This window comes from Mycteria americana, chromosome 5 (assembly GCF_035582795.1).
Source record: "Mycteria americana isolate JAX WOST 10 ecotype Jacksonville Zoo and Gardens chromosome 5, USCA_MyAme_1.0, whole genome shotgun sequence".
NCBI classification, from domain to species: domain Eukaryota; kingdom Metazoa; phylum Chordata; class Aves; order Ciconiiformes; family Ciconiidae; genus Mycteria; species Mycteria americana.
The window spans coordinates 66,844,462-66,860,393 of NC_134369.1; the positions used below are offsets into that span (position 1 = coordinate 66,844,462).

The following is a 15,932-nucleotide window of genomic DNA, read 5'->3' on the forward strand; positions in this document are numbered from 1 at the left end:
TGATGAGTGGGTGTGTGCTTTTCTGTTCAAAAGTGCTTTTCTATCTTAGAGCTAGAATGTGCTTCATGTGATAAAGGGGTTGCTATAGTGATCAGTGATTTGTATTTAAACATGAGTATTCACTGTACTAGGGAAAGATTTTCAGTTAATAGCCAGAAGGTGAGTTAAGGCCTATCACTAGCAATCTGAGTCACCCTCCTCGTCAAACATTTATCTTCTTTCGCGTTTCAAGTAACGCTTCTTTTCAACGTAGGAATCTTATTGTTTAGAGTACAGATGATGGGCCACAGGACTTCTGATGTAATTCCCTTCAGAAGTGTCTAGGGTGGTATGCGTCTCAAACAAGACCTCAGACAAACCTCAAAATTTATATCTACTTCCTGTCAATCTACTTTTCAAGTGCTCAGATTCATCTGCCATGACATGCAAAGCTCCAGCTTTTCATATTTTCATAGGTGTTTAAGGGATTCGTGCACGTGAACACAAAAGTCCACGTGTGCACATTAGTGATGGAGACCTGCTGTCATATGTCTTGCAAGAATAATGTCAAAGAGAGAAAAATCACTGCTTGGACAGCACACAAAACGACTTGGTTGCCCACAAAAATGGCTTTCTGTATGAACAGCAGGCTGCAAAGACAACAATGCAAGGCAGGCCAGGTTGCCTGGAGAGAACGTGATGTTATGCAAATGTAAGTGCTGCTGTGTAGCTGTCAAGTTATTTCTGTCTGGTTGATGAGATAATATTTAAGGCGGCAATGTAATGGGATTGCGCTTGATTCCTGTTTCCCTCCACATGTTCATCCCTCCCCACTTTCATCTGTGCATTTGCTATTGAAGAGATGGAATCAAGGCACATTTGAGAACTGCTGCTAAAGTGCGGAGACACCTGTGCTTGCGGCATAACTTTGCTTTCATCTACGTGCCTGAGCTGGAGAATGCAAACTCCCATGCGTCATCATAAACCCATAGGTACGAAGATCCAAGAGGCACTTTCCTGCCCCAACAGGGCTGAATATCTCATCTTCTGGCAGCGCATAGGGCAGACTGAAGGTCAGCTATCTGGTTTCTGACAGAACAGCTAGAAAGGATCTGGATTTCAGGAAATCTCAGATTGTGCTACTATAGCTGTGGCCACACCCACTGCAGAGAAAACTGCATGAACTGGAGGCAGAGAGAGAAAGAGAAATGCCAAACCCTGTGGCAGTGACCTTTCTGTGGACAACAAAGCTTTAGAGACCTCATCAGAGCGCACTGTGCTATCTGGGACTCACCCCTGTACAGGTTTTCAGCACACAAATATTACGGATGCTCAATCTTCTTTCTGTGGAAGTCATTGACAGAATTCCCTTGGCTTTCGGAGTTCAGCTGGGGCTACAAGCCCTTTGTGAACATATTGGTTATACAGACACTTAAACCGGAATCCAAGGAAAGTGCGGGTTTTAGATACTTCATCTGAATTTCTTTCTTTCCCTCTTCCCAGCACAGTTGTTGAGATGTCAAGCCAAGTATACTGATTGATACTGGATGTCTAACCCGGTCATTCAGAACAGCCAATATCCACTTCACTAGGTAAAATAAGTCCATTTATGCCAGAGAAACCTGAAAGAGCAGCTAATTATGGACAAGGCTTGAAATGGTACTTGTGGTTCCACTGCAGGGGCATAAAATTATCATTTTTGTCTCTAAAGAGAGGTCCTTTGAGTGGAGCATAATAGCGCTTGGACATTTCTGGCATGTCAGAACATTTAGTTCCTGCAATAAAAAGTCTTTCATTAATCCACACAATACCTTTGGATGAGAAGCTGCTTGTCGTAGATAAACTGGGACTTGGGCATATCTGCCCCCTGATGCTATAACCATTCTTTGCATTTTTAAAATGTAGATACCAGGAGCAAAATGAGAGATGTATTCCAAAGAAAGATACGAGGACACTGGAGACATTGCGGCACATGTGAACCATGGCAATGTACATCAAATGTGGAAAAGGAGAAATGAGCCTCAGATGGGCAGACAAACAGTACGTGTCAGAGGCACACAGCAAAGAGAGGGCAGGGCTGCCGCCGTGCAGAGTTCATATGTGTTGTGTGGTATTTTGTGGGACTGGTTTGTGCAGCAAACCAAAATGCTGTTCAAAACATCCCTTAGGGCTGGAGCATATGCACCAAGGAGCTGCCTTCCATCTCTTTACCTGGCTGCAGGCAGCATGCACTGAGGAAAGGAACCTTTCCCTCAAAGCCTTGTTGCTCAGAGTGTGAGGGAGGTATTAATTTCCACAGCTGAAAAACAGTCTCTTAACTCAGGCAGAAGATGTGACCTTTGTGCTGTTCTTTTAATATGTCTGATGCAGGCTGATTTTTTTTCAGAAATTTAATCTTGTGGTAAAATAATAATGAAAACCAACACATCACGCAGAAAGATTAGAAGAGAAAAGGGGGATGCTAAGTCATCAGGTGTTTACAATGCCTTAAAATCTGTAATGTTTTCTTGAGGCTTCCAAATAAAGGTACAGAACTAAGGCAAAGCAGAGGAGCTCTCAGGCTCTCTCCTTCCCTGGAAGGATGCCTGGTATCACTGGGGACCAGAGTGATGGTCACTTGGCCAAGTCACAGGCCACCCCCACCAGTTGCCTCCAGCTTTCCAGATGTTTCCCATTGTCTAAGCCATAGAAACCACACAGAAAAAGAGGCACAGATCTGACCCAGCAACCACACCCCATGTCCCTAGACACACACCCTGCGCATACAGCCAGTAACAAAGCCCTAGGCCATTACTAAATGATAGTAAATGCTGCCAAGGCAGCTAATGGCTCCAATTTCAGTTCAAAGATTGCAGTCAGAAATCAAGCTATAAAACAGCTTCTCTGAATGAGTGTTAGTAGCAAGAGGTAAAAAACAAGAAAAAGGGGAAACATATAAAGAAGGGTGTATGTTCAAGCACACAGGAGTAGCATTCTCTTGTCCTGTGCTGATCAATTTTGCACTTCATCTCTCCCCTAACATTTTTTGGCCCCCAATATCCTTCAAAAGTTTACACCATGTGTAATAAATGACAATTCACCATACCTCAGGGCTCCAAGCCGATGAGCTGTCAGTAGCATCATTTACTTCAAATCCCTGGTTGGTAAATGCTGTCTCCATTTCCAAACGTCCTTCCATGGCCTGCTGGCTAACACCATCAGCAATGCTGGACTCCATCCTAGGCCCTTTACGCTGCCCAGCTCCCCTACTCTCAATTGTTGTTCTTGAATCAACAGATACATGGTCATCTTCAGGATAGGATAGGTCGTCTTGGTAACTCAGTTGGCTTAGTCCATCCAGATCTAACAATATTCAGCAAGAAAATAATTTCAGAGGGATTATAATAAATTCCTCCCCCTCTACCTCCCAAAAAGTGCCTTTCTCTCCCTTCTTTTCTCCCCCCCCATCTCCAGCGTATGCAAGAGACAGTTTCTACTTCTGAGTACTGCAGCACTGAACTTGTAAAATAACAAATCCTGTATAAATCAGCATTTGATGGAGTGGACATGGCTGTTTCTCACCCCATCCTGAACTGAGAAACCGGTTGCCTTTCCTTGAAGAAGTTAACTACCAAATGCAATTATCAATGGAGTGTTTGGGATATTCAAGTGCCTTTGAGGCCCCAAAGCAATTGCTTCCATGAAAACACAGGTCAGACAAATTACAGAAAAGCACAGCATAGGCCTGATAAACAGGTATCAGCAATTTCCTTCTGTGCAGGAGAAGGAGGAAGAAAGGACAGGAGTTAGCATTGCCCTCAAGGGGATGGTGCTGGTGAGGAAAGGAGTTTCACAGAGGTAACGGAGTGCCACCACGACCTATCACCCATCCCTGAGAGCTTGGGTGTGCATGCCCAGCCACACAAGCCAACTAGGAATCTCCAAATCCCATGTTTGGGCTAAATTGTCCCAAAGGCAGCTGAGGAGAGATGTGTTCCTTAATTTCCTGCCTGCTTTTATTAGTTTTAATTCATTTAATCCTACACACTTACTCTATGGGCTAAAGTAAGGTTCATTAATGAGAATAAAATAATATTCTCTGGTTCAGACCACAGATTCCTTCTCTGCACCATTGAAGTCTCTCTTTTGAACACAGGGCACTTTTCTCTACTTGAAGTCATCAGTGAGAGCTCTCCGGGTGGAGCGACACAGATAATTACAGGTGCAGGGACACAGATGAAAATAACATCACGATTTGGCCTTGAATGTGTTCTGCAAGCACTTTCAGAAGAAAACCAGCGACCTTCCTCCTCCTAATGCATCTGATGCCAGGCCTTGCTTTAGGAACACAAAGAGCTAGATTCTACCTCCATCTCTTTCAAATAAGCAAGGAGCAGTTACAGTGAAAGAAAACAAGTTGTGCTTCCAGACAGCTGATGACAGTAATGAAAACAGAATGACTTCCTTTGCAAACACAGCTATTTGGGGTTTAAATGTTTCACAGAGTGGTTGAGATTGGAGGGGGCCTCTGGAGGTCATCTTGTCCACCCCCCTGCCCCAGCAGGGCCACCTGCTTGTTCGTTCTCAAACTTGCAGGTTCGTTCTCAAGAAGGTCATTACTATAGAACAATCGTTTTTTTTCAAATTTTGTCTCCAACTCAAATCTTTAAAAAATAGTATTGATTACTGTGTTTAATAGAAAATGATTAGTTTGCTTTGGTTTAGATGAATCAATGTTTTCATTCCCTGCCTGATAAATGAGACAGGGAACCTAGTGACAACTGACATGGAGAAGGCTGAGGTATCCAACAACTTTTTTGCCTCAGTTTTCACTGGCAATTGCTTATCCCACATCTCTCGAGTCCCTGAACCTCAAGGCAGGGACTAGAGGAATGAAGTCCCACCCATCGTAGGATATCAGGTTTGAGACCCTCTGAGGGACCTGAACTTACACAGTCCATAGGACCTGATGAGATGCATCCCAGGGTCCTGAGGGAACTGGCTGATGTAGTTGCTAAGCTGCTCTCCATCATACTTGAAAAGTCATGGCAGTCAGGCAACGCCCCCAGTGACCAGAAAAAGGGGAACCTCACACCCATTCTTTAAAAGGGTAAAAAGGATGACCCTGGGAACTACCAATCAGTCAGCCTCACCTCTGTGCGCCCATTAAGATCATGGAACAGATCTTCTTGGAAGATATGTCAAGGCATATGGATGACACGAAGGTGATTAGACACAGTCAATATGGCTTCACAAAGGGCAAACCCTGCCTGCCTAAGCCAGTGGCCACCTACGATGGAGTGACTGCATTGGTGGATAAGGGAAGAGCAACAGATATCATCTAACTTGACTTCTGTAAGGCCTTTGACATGGCCCCACACAACATCCTTGTCTGTAATTTAAAGAGATACGGATTTGATGGATGGGCTATCCGATGGTTAAGGAGTTGGCTGCAAGGCCACATACAAAGAGGTGCAGTCAATGGCTCAATGTCCAAATGGAGACCAGTAACAACTGGTGTCCCTCAGCGGTCTGTATTGGGACCAGTACTGTTAAATATCTTTATTAATGACATAAGCAGAGGGATTGAGTGCACCCTCAGCGAGTTTGCAGATGACATCAAGCTGAGTGGCGCAGTTGATACACTTGAGGGAAGGGATGCCATCCAGAGGGACTCTGACAGGCTTGAGAAGTGGGCCAATGTGAACCTCATGAAGTTCAACAAGGCCAAGTGCAAGATCCTGCAGCTGGGTCAGGGCAATGCCCAATATCAGTAGAGACTGGGGGATGAATTGTTTGAGAGCAGCCCTGCAGAGAACAACTTGGGGATACTGGTGGATCAAAAATTGGGTATGAGCCAGCAATGTGTGCTTACAGCCCAGAAAGCCAACCGTATCCCGGGCTGCATCAAAAGAAGTGTGGCCAGCAGGTCAAGGGAGGTGATTCTCCCCCTCTACTCTGCTCTTGTGAGACCCCACCTGGAGTAATGTGTTCAGCTGTGGGGCCCCCAGCACAAGACAGACATGGACCTGTTTGAGCAGGTCCAAAGGAGGGCCATGAAAATGGTCAGAGGGCTGGAACACCTTTTCTATGAAGAAAGGCTGAGAGAGTCGGGATTGTTCAGCCTGGAGAAGACAAGGTTTTGGGAAGACCTTATTGCTGCTTTTCAATACTTAAAGGGGGCTTATAAGAGAGATGGAGAGAGACTTTTTACCAGGGCCTGTAGTGATAGGGCAAGGGGTAATGGTTTTAAACTGAAAGAGGGTAGATTTAGATTGGATATATACTATGAGGTGGTGAGACATTGGAACAGGTTAGCCATAGAAGTTGTGGATGCCCATCACTGGAAGTGTTCAAAGTCAGGTTGGATGGGGCTTTGAGCAACCTGATCATGGCAGGGGGGTTGGACTAGATGATCTTTAAAGGTCCCTTCCAACCCAAGCCATTCTATGATTCTCTACGCATCGCTCTGTCTAGAACAAAAAGGCCAAATCTTTCTGAGTAGAAGAAATTCTATGTTTGGCCTTAGCAGCAAATATGGTGTTTCTGATTCATACCTGCTCCACAAAAAAAAAAAAACCAACAAACCAAAAAAACCACCAAAACCCAAAACAAACAACAAAGGGAATGGGCATTATACTCAGGAAACATTTCCTGGAGGTGTGCAGGAAGTCCTCGCCCCTCTCCTTGGCTGCTCTTTCAATTTAACCACTCAGAGATTAGGAGAATAACTTTATCCCCTTTCTTCAACTATGAATGGTCTCACATTCTCCCTCCCAGTAAAATGCTTCAAGCAAGGGCACTTCAACAGAGAAGTCTGAGAGCACCTCACAGCTTTGTAATTATGGTCCTCTTCTGAGATGTAGGAGACGGTCCTTCAGGAGGAAAGAGGGATCAAAATTCAGATATCTCAAATTCCAGGTGAGTGCTCTTCTCACTCCCTTCTGAAATGAAAAACCCACCTCTTCTCCTCCTCATCCTCCCATCTGGCAGACCTAGTCCTGAAACCAAGAGCCCTCATTGTCTCGCCTCTGCCCTGAGCTGAAACTCTTGAGTGAGGGTAGAAAGTAATTTGATTTTTTGCCATTACTCCCATTCTTCTCTACAAAGTCAGAAAACAGAAAAAAAGTAAACATAAGAACGTAAGCAAGAAATAAAATAACATAAATTCCACAAATTTACTGAGACTGAATGGGTACAGGCGCTCCTTAAGGCATTTAATTAGCAAGCCAATGTCTAATACACATTTTAAACAGTGGGTCATCCATCAAAGCACACACCACACAGCAGGCTTTCAGAATAAAATGCTACTGTAGTAAGAAATTATCCTCACACAATTGTCTTGTGGTTTTGACTCCTGCTGGGATAATATCTAGATCAATAATAGAGGAATTTTCAAAAACTACATTAAAGCCATAAAAGGCTATTCATAACAGGAGAACTCCAGAAATATATTAATAGAGCAAGCCATCTCTCTCAGACTCAGGCACAAAATGAATGTGTTAGGAAAGCAAATGTAGTATTCAGGGAAAGGAAGGGAAAAGGTGATTCACCTAAACCATTTAGTGAAACAGTCTGGCTTTCTCTTTAAAGTAGTTTGGTAAGAGATAATCACTTACAAATACCAGTGTTAGAGGATCATTACAGTTAATAGCCCAACTATACAGACTAGAACAACTACACCTCTCCCATTATATCCGTTCTAACATTATTAATGGTCTAACATTATTAACGGTTGGACTCGATGATCTTAAAGGTCTTTTCCAACCTAAACGATTCTATGATTATATTCACAAAAAATGGTCAAAACAGAAGTTCTTCATGTAAAGGAAAAGGTCAGAGCAGTAAAATGCCTGTAATTTACCTGAGAGATCTTTAAGGAAGAAAATGTCAACTGTCTTATGAATACCTGACATGAATAAACAACACAGCATCACGGATGTACGTTGAGACAGCATTATCTAACTATCTGAACTTTAATTAGCCAAGAGTCCCTGCAGAGCAATAGCAGCCAATTCTAAAATTAAGGTCAGATAGCACTGTACACTAAAAGAGTGCTGTTTTTTTCAGTCCTGTCCCCGACCTTTCCCTGTTGTGTCACATGTGTCCACAAGCCAAGGAGGCGGCAAAGGGAATACTGGGGAGCAGAAATCACCAACAAATCAGGAAAGTCTGTATTCAAGGTTGAAGAACTAGCTATGAAGAAACTGTGACTTTTGTCAAATGAAAGGATGAGCATCACCTCCAAATAGAACTCTGACAGGTACGGGGATATGGAAGCCTCTCTCCAAAGATACAGGGAAAGCTCAGCACATCAAACACTGAAAATCAGGCTGGAAAATACTGTGACGTCCCCCCTCACATTGGCAGGTAAACGGCCTGGTTAACGTACAATATATTTCTTCTTTTCAACGATACACAATCTCTCAGTTCTAGGAAGCATTACAATGTGCTAAAGAAATTTCCTGAGAGGCCTCATCAGTTCCTAAAACACACTGCCAGAGTTAAAAGATGGAGCCTAGTAGATCTTGCTAAATTAACACTACATAGTTCATTGAACAGCAAGAAACACTCAGATGAAGAATTTAATGCGTGCTTGTTACCTGTGCTGACTGAGGCAATGTTTGCTCTGTGGACTGCAGTGAATCACTGTGCTTTTACAAGAAAAAGCATGTCTTGTCTTTGTGATTTTCCAAAATAAAGAAATTTGATCCCTTCTTCTAGACTGTATATAAACACATTCTGAAAGTTAAGAACCTGTTTAAACATGGTCCAGAGGAGGAAAGGATTTCAGCATGGATCTAGGTCCTTCTGGACTTGAAATCCTCCTAGCTACTAGGAGTGATTTTCAAACCCCTCTTCCTGAAAGACAGTAACAGCAGCAGAGATAGGAGTTAGTGGGACTGAGGTATATTTGTCCTCATACGGCAGTAAACTTCTTGCCCAGCCCTTGCTACAGCCCCAGTTCCAAATCACTCTGCAGTACCCCAGCACCACGTGCTCTTTTGCACTGAACCAAACCAGATGCAGGGAGATCAAGTAGTGCTTCTGCCCCTGGTTATTTTGAGATTAACCAGCAAAAAGTGTTAAAAAACTTCCTAGAAGAGCCTCAAAGGAGCAGAATAATTATCTAATTACAATAAATCTAAACAAAAATGGCTTGTAAATTTTAGGGGTTAAAGAGAAAAAGGATCTTAAATTTCAAGTGACATTATGCAATCAGGCCAAGATTGTTTAATTTACCACATGCTGGGTAATAGCCTGAGAAGACTCCATGTTTCCAGAACTAAACCAGGCTCTTTATTAACAGGGTGATTTGCAGAGAGGCTGTGGGCAGAGCTGGCATTCAAGCCATTCAGCTCCCCAGAGCACCCTCCAAACACTTCCTTCCTGCAATGTGCACTCCTCTTTCCAAGCTCTATTCAGGTTACTACAAAGATTTTTAACAGGTGAAAAGTTAAAGCTAGATGAGTCCAAAGCAGAGATTGTTGTGACATTGATAACAGAAACAGAGGGTCAAGGAAAATCTCATGTAAGAACATGATGTGAGAAGACTTTGCCATATGTCAAGGCTGAGTGGGACAGAAGCTATTCAGGGCTCTCCAAGGTGCTCAACTTTGCTGTATTGCCTAAGTTTGTTATAGATTTCTGATTCTGTAGGAAAAGGAAACTACCAGCTATATGAGTAAAAGGTCTGTTAAGAGAACACAAGGAGAAGAGAAGTCTTGGGCAGAGTCTAAAGAAGGTCTGAAAGTGCCATGATCCCAATGTGGACTCAGCACTTTTGAAAGATCCTTCATCCCTCCCACCCAGAAAGGATCTGCTCAGCTGAAACAGTGTTTGATACACTGTCGGGACACAATGATGGCTTTACACACACAAACCTTTTTGTGTTTTGTGATCACGGCACCAGCTAGAGGCCAAAATGGACTCTCGAACACATGGAGTTATCGGACCAGCAACTGGGGGGTAGCAGGGTGTGGGGTTATCTAGGATTTACCCCAACCACTCAGCTTTTCTCCCAAATAAATGTCTCATATTGGGAGCCGTGGGTGTGTGTAACTACTGCTGTACACGCAGTAACAGCAGCTCTACATGCCTCAGAAGCCTCTCGGGGTTTGAAGGACACCTGAAATACCCAAGGATTAGTTTATAGGCATTTGTTTGTAACGAAGGGTCTAATGTTGAGCTTAGTGAGGAACGGGGCAGAGAACCGAATGTCTTAGTGAAAGCAGACCTCAACATCTGGTTTCATCTAGTTTCTGAACAGCTATTTAAACATTATTAATATTACCTCTGAAAAGAAAAGTAAGAGCAACTCTGCACCATGTTGTGCCAGAAGAAGAGTTTGATGGAGAGCCTTATCTTGAAATGATCGCTCTAATCAGAGGGTGCGTCAAAATCAAGCAATTGTATTTCAAAATTAAAGCATTCTACGGAACAAAAAACAACAGGCGCTTTCATGGCTCTTCCCTCTAATGAACTTCTCCAGATTTTAGAATGTGTTCAGGCCAATTTTGTAAGTAGCTACATTTTTAAATGCATTTCATCTCTGTTTGTATAAAAGAGTCATTACATTAGTCCATAGAAGATCATAAAACTCTTCCCTTCTGTGCCATAAATTTTTAGTTTCTGTCATTGCCTGACATTTGGCATATGTGCTGGCAAATGATACAGCATAATTCATTCACTGTTCACCTTGTGTTTGCAAAGCTGTTACAAAAGGAGACATTCAACTTCTGCTAAAGGGCTTGCTAAAGAAATTACTTAAGTGGCACAGACCAAAAATAATTAGAATGAAGTCCCACAGCCTTTACTCTGGCAAAATTGGCAATAAAATCCATGAAAATCCCTGTGGATTAGGAGCCAGAATTCAAAAGCCATATACAGTTAATGGAAAGATCTTCATGGACTTCAGCAGGGCTTGGATCCAGACTCTTCCCTCTATTTTAGAAATGAGCTGCAGGTAACCAATAAGGAAACCAAGTTTAGTAAGAGAGAAAGCAAGATTCAGGACTTCTCCACAACAAAAGAACCTCTCCATGTTGAGGCTACAGATCTTGAAGACTCCAACTTCTTTAATATTATTTCACGCAAACAGTACCTTTGCATTCAGATACCTCTGTACTGTACTCCTCACGGCTGGAAAGCAAATGGCTGAATTTGGGTCTACACTCCACGCCTGCTGGTGTTGCTTTTTCAGATACTTCTGATCAAAAACTTCGTGAGTATGACACAGAGATCTCAAACTGCTTAATCACCACATCATCGCTGCCTGAAGATGCCGTCTGTTCTTCATCCTCCCTGTAACTGTTTACTGGGAGAAAAACACAACCTGGGCTTTAGACAGTCTGCTGCCCTTGGCCAAGAAGCCAGATGACACGGCACGCTTCTAGCTCTCAGATGGACCTTCTGGGGACAAAAAGGGGACCAACGGTTTAGGGAGGACTGGGGAATAAACTTGAGAATCACCTGCTTCTTCAACTTCTGAAAAGCCTGTGAATGTCATATTGTATCAGCAACATTTACATATTATTAGACCTTGCCCAACTCTGCACGTTACCCTATTTAAAAAAAAAAAAAAGAAGATATTTAACAGAGCAGAACACAAAGACAGACACAACACACAGAGAACCACTCGTAAAATCATCAGCACGTGCAAAGGCAAAGTAGTAAGCAAAGGACTTGAAAACCTGGTCATGCTTCCATTCCCCTTCAGCTCCTGCTAAGGAGAGGGAACTTCTTTTGTGCAGAAAAAGCAATTCGGACGTAACCTGCTCTGGGTAATACCATAAACACATAAATACGGCACATGGCTAACAGGCACTGCTGACTCCATCTGCCAGCAGCAGAGGAACTCAGGAGACCAATGTAAATTCTAACCTTTAAAAGTGAAGATACGCATTTGAGCACGTCCCTGTGAGTGCCTTCCCCTCCTGCTACCAACACGTGCTTTGAATATGAGATGACTGCACCCTCATTAGTGCGTGAATATCCACCAGATGGGGGAAGGAGGGTTCAATACATACTGTATATACTTGGCCTTGCTTTGTCAGGATGAAAATGCAGAGGCATTTTGCTGATCTCCCTGCCATCAGCATCAAGGAAGCACAACAGCAGTACGTTTTGACCCACCAACGTGCACAGAGAAGGGAGCAGTGGGGACGACGGGGAGTCGGTGTGTACGTGCGTGTTTGTGTACACATGTGTGAACAAGCCAGCTGTCAAGTGTGGTTGGTCCACTGCTTGCTCTTAAGCATGAAGTATATGATATGGTTGCCAAGACTCGCTTTGATAATTGCCATGGCAAACCTGAGCAGCTGAACAAATGGGCGGCGGGCAGCTTTCTCAGTGACACTGCCTGGTTTTGGGGGGGGAAAGCACCTTTTTTCACCTCAAATCTCTCTTACAGTAATCACGTGGCTACAGGTGGGGAAACTCAGTCCTGCTTTTACACACTGTGTTAGGTCTATTAAAAATCTGCAGTATAAACTTAATGACAGCTCCTGTCACTGCTCCATAAATTTACCTGCTGCACAGAAGACAGCACTCAACTCCTCAGGCAGAGAGGACAGGGCAAGGAAGCTGGCCGTACTGAAGCAAACTGCTCCCACCACCAGCCCAGCAGAAGCTAGCTTCTTCCATGCTGCCACGCTGGTAGATTTGACCCTCTGGTCTGATTTGCCACAGTTTGACAATAAGCCTGCTGTTCCTTCTAGAAAATTGCTCTCAATTGGAGGAAAAAGCTAAGTGTTCCTATTCTGATAAAAATGAAAAAAGTTTTAGATGTTAGTTTGTAAATGGTCAGTGACCAGCTATCATAAAAATTTATTATTTTTATGTAAGCTGTTAAAAATAAGTTTTGTCGAATTTTTTTTAAGTAAAAATTATTTCAAGCTGCAACAACCCTATAGCTTAAATGTGCTATGATGTATTCAAATAATCAAAACACATAAAACTAAACATTCCTTTTCAGCCAACTGTGTTGTCAATTCAATACCTGAAGCTCATGCAACCTCTACAAAATTAATTTAAATGCTCAGCAAATGCTGGTAAGTTCTATTTATATGGGTACATCTTTTGGGTATTTAAGATAAAAATTAAAAATTATCCCAGTTTAAACAAAAGTCCACTTTTCACTCAAACAGCTTGCTAAAAATCCTGAGTAAAATATCATCTTTAGCAATTAAGCCACATCCTTCACCGTTTTCTAAAACAACAGTAACATTAAAATCCTGGGTCCGGGGGCACGAGGCTGTATACTTAAATAAATGCACATGAACGTAGTGTACAGTTCTGGTTATTACAAGAAATTTCACAAAGGCCACGGGGATCCAGCACTCCTGGACCGCTCCTATAAGGGCACTCCCTGGGTGACCTGCGTGCAACTCCCTGCAAAAGAGAGCAGAGCCCTTTTTCTAGGACAGAAGGGGAAGGGTGAAGGGCTGGAGGGGAGGACTTTGGCCCGCTTTGATATATTATTGGCCGCTTGACTTTGGCTTCCACTTTACAAATCCCCAAAGCATGACCGCATCACTTGTTATGACACAGGATGCTATTTCTTACTAGCATTTGGAAGCATATAGGCTAATTAAACGGTGGCACTAGGCAATCTGTAGCAAATGCTTGATATGTCTGCTGCTGAATCTCTGCCTGAGCAGCAGACAGCTCTGTGTCAACTTAATACCTCTGTATTAATAAAACTAACTTTACCCAGGGGAGAGAAAAATGTTCACCATTCAAATATACAAGTGTCCTGATTAGGAAAGGACAAGGGGGAAACATTTTCTGTATCACCATGGAAACTTAAATAAAGGACCCATAATTACAATCTAAATTCTGGAAAGATAATGAATACATCTTGAGATCTGCAGATGTTGTGTAGCATATACGTATTTCTAGCAACTTCAACTCAATTCCTTCTATGCAGCAACTGTTTTACAAATCAACTTCCCACCACTCATAAGGAGGCATGTAGGATTTATTTTTTTTTCCCCAGAGGAGACAGTGGGGGAGGAAGGAGGGTGACCTCTTTTTCTGGCAAGGTATTTCAAACTACTATTATTTATTCAGAAATTTCAAACACCCAATCAGTTACAAAGTTAGCTTACAGGCATCCAAATACACTCAGCTAAAATGCATGAAATAAATAATTCAAGAATTCTCTGCAGTGTTACCAAGTATAAAGAATAACTTATCATTTGCTCAAAGCTTATCCAAGGAAAAAAATTACCAAATAAAATACATAGTGTAGGTGTAAAATATAGATGTACTGCATGCATCCTGTCTGCCTGCATGTTAAAAAAAAAAAAAATACCAAAACAAAACCAAACAAACAACAGTCATTTTGGCTGAACAATGAAAAGTTCGCAAATGCCAAATTTCTGCTTTTCTATACATTTAATGTTGCCCTTGTGTGCCCACTTTCTTCTTAAAGATTTTGATTCTGCTTTACAGAAGTCAGTGAGAGTTTCAATGGGAGCATCACCAAGGCCTGAAGGAAGCAGAAGTACTATACAAAAAAAAAAATGTATTTGATCATATAACCAAAGACAATATCAGTACATCTATGCATAATGCATATACTCGGAGGATCCCAGGAGTGCTCTGTGCTGTGTTCTTTGCTATTATAGAAGCAGTCACACAGGCCTGGCCTTAAAATTTTCATGATCAGGATGACATAGAGAAACAGTGATCTGCAACGGCTCCTAACTCAGCAAAACCCAGAACCACACACAGAAAGAAAAGGGCTTTTCTTTTGGAAAACTGGAAAGGCCTGCTGCAAACAATGGATATGTTAAAGCTTCTCAGAAAAAAGGGGGAACATTTTGTAAAGGGGACATTTGGTAACCCATGTGGAGTTCCTACTACCAATTCCCATACAGCTCTGATTTGCAGTGTCTTCAATCTGGAGTCATCTTCTCACTCTTGCTGTCAGCCATTTGAACTGGGAGTTCAAACAAAAATACAAAGTAATGCAACTACCCTATTGATGGGTTTGACTAGGGAGGAGAGTACCCCATGCCTTCATTTATGCTCAAAACTATGTGGAGATACAATCAGATCATCAAACTCCTTCTTTTTATAAAACAGAAACAAAATCCAAAACATCCACCTAGACCTCAAGCGTACTTAAAATTGACAGAGAATGCGCTGTGATACACTAAACCCATGTTTCTACACATGCCATTATGGACACAGAGACTGTGCACAGTGACCCAGTGACCGTGCACCATTGACTAACACCAACTGGTCGTTTACTAACGAGCAGAAGACAGCCTTCACCTGGGCTTTCTCCTTGCAGCCAGGCCCACGTGGTTTTGTCCGTTTCTGGCAGGTATACCAGCCAGGGAGTCATTTAGTGCCCAGTGGTAAACATAAAGCCCACCCCTCTTTGCTGAGTGACAAGTGACAGCGTCCTGCTTCTGCAACATGTCAATCTCTACCTCTTCATCTGTCCTCACCCCATGACCAAACCAACTGGGAGCTCTCCGAGGCGAACAGACTTGGGTGTTTGCATATGATGCAGGCAGAGAGAATCACAACTTGACAGCTTTCATATCAGGGGACACTTCCAACAAAAAGAAAAAAAAGCAAACAAAAAAAGTTAGAGAGTAATCAGAAACAAGTCATTATTTGGCTCTGACCATCAAGCACCTCCATAGCTGAACAATACAGCAGTCAGAGCAATAAACTCCAATTCTGCACACTGCTGTGCAAAGAAATAGGGAACTGCCCACAGAAAACAGCACGAAAATCAACATCGTTTCCTGTTGCTTTTTTCCTACTCCCAAATTTCCATTTTAAAAATAGGAACACGGGATTCAGCTTCAAACTGACTCTCACTTTGCTGCCTAAGGTTCTTCCATAGCTAAAGGAAATGGCAGCCAAGAAGCAGAAGCACAATCATCCCTGATTTTCCCAATCGCCTACTTTACGTTTTACATGCGGAGTAAACATGAGTCAGGCTTCAT

General features: G+C 42.7%; 1 protein-coding gene across 1 annotated transcript in view; it reads right to left on the reverse strand.

Annotated features, from left to right (window-relative positions):
- SYT16 (synaptotagmin 16) overlaps positions 1 to 15,932 on the reverse strand; it is a 43,725-nt gene that overhangs the window by 17,439 nt on the left and 10,354 nt on the right. The window contains exon 4 of the mRNA XM_075503791.1: positions 3,065 to 3,321. Coding sequence (XP_075359906.1) covers positions 3,065 to 3,321 — 257 coding nt within the window. The remainder of the gene's footprint in view (positions 1 to 3,064; positions 3,322 to 15,932) is intronic.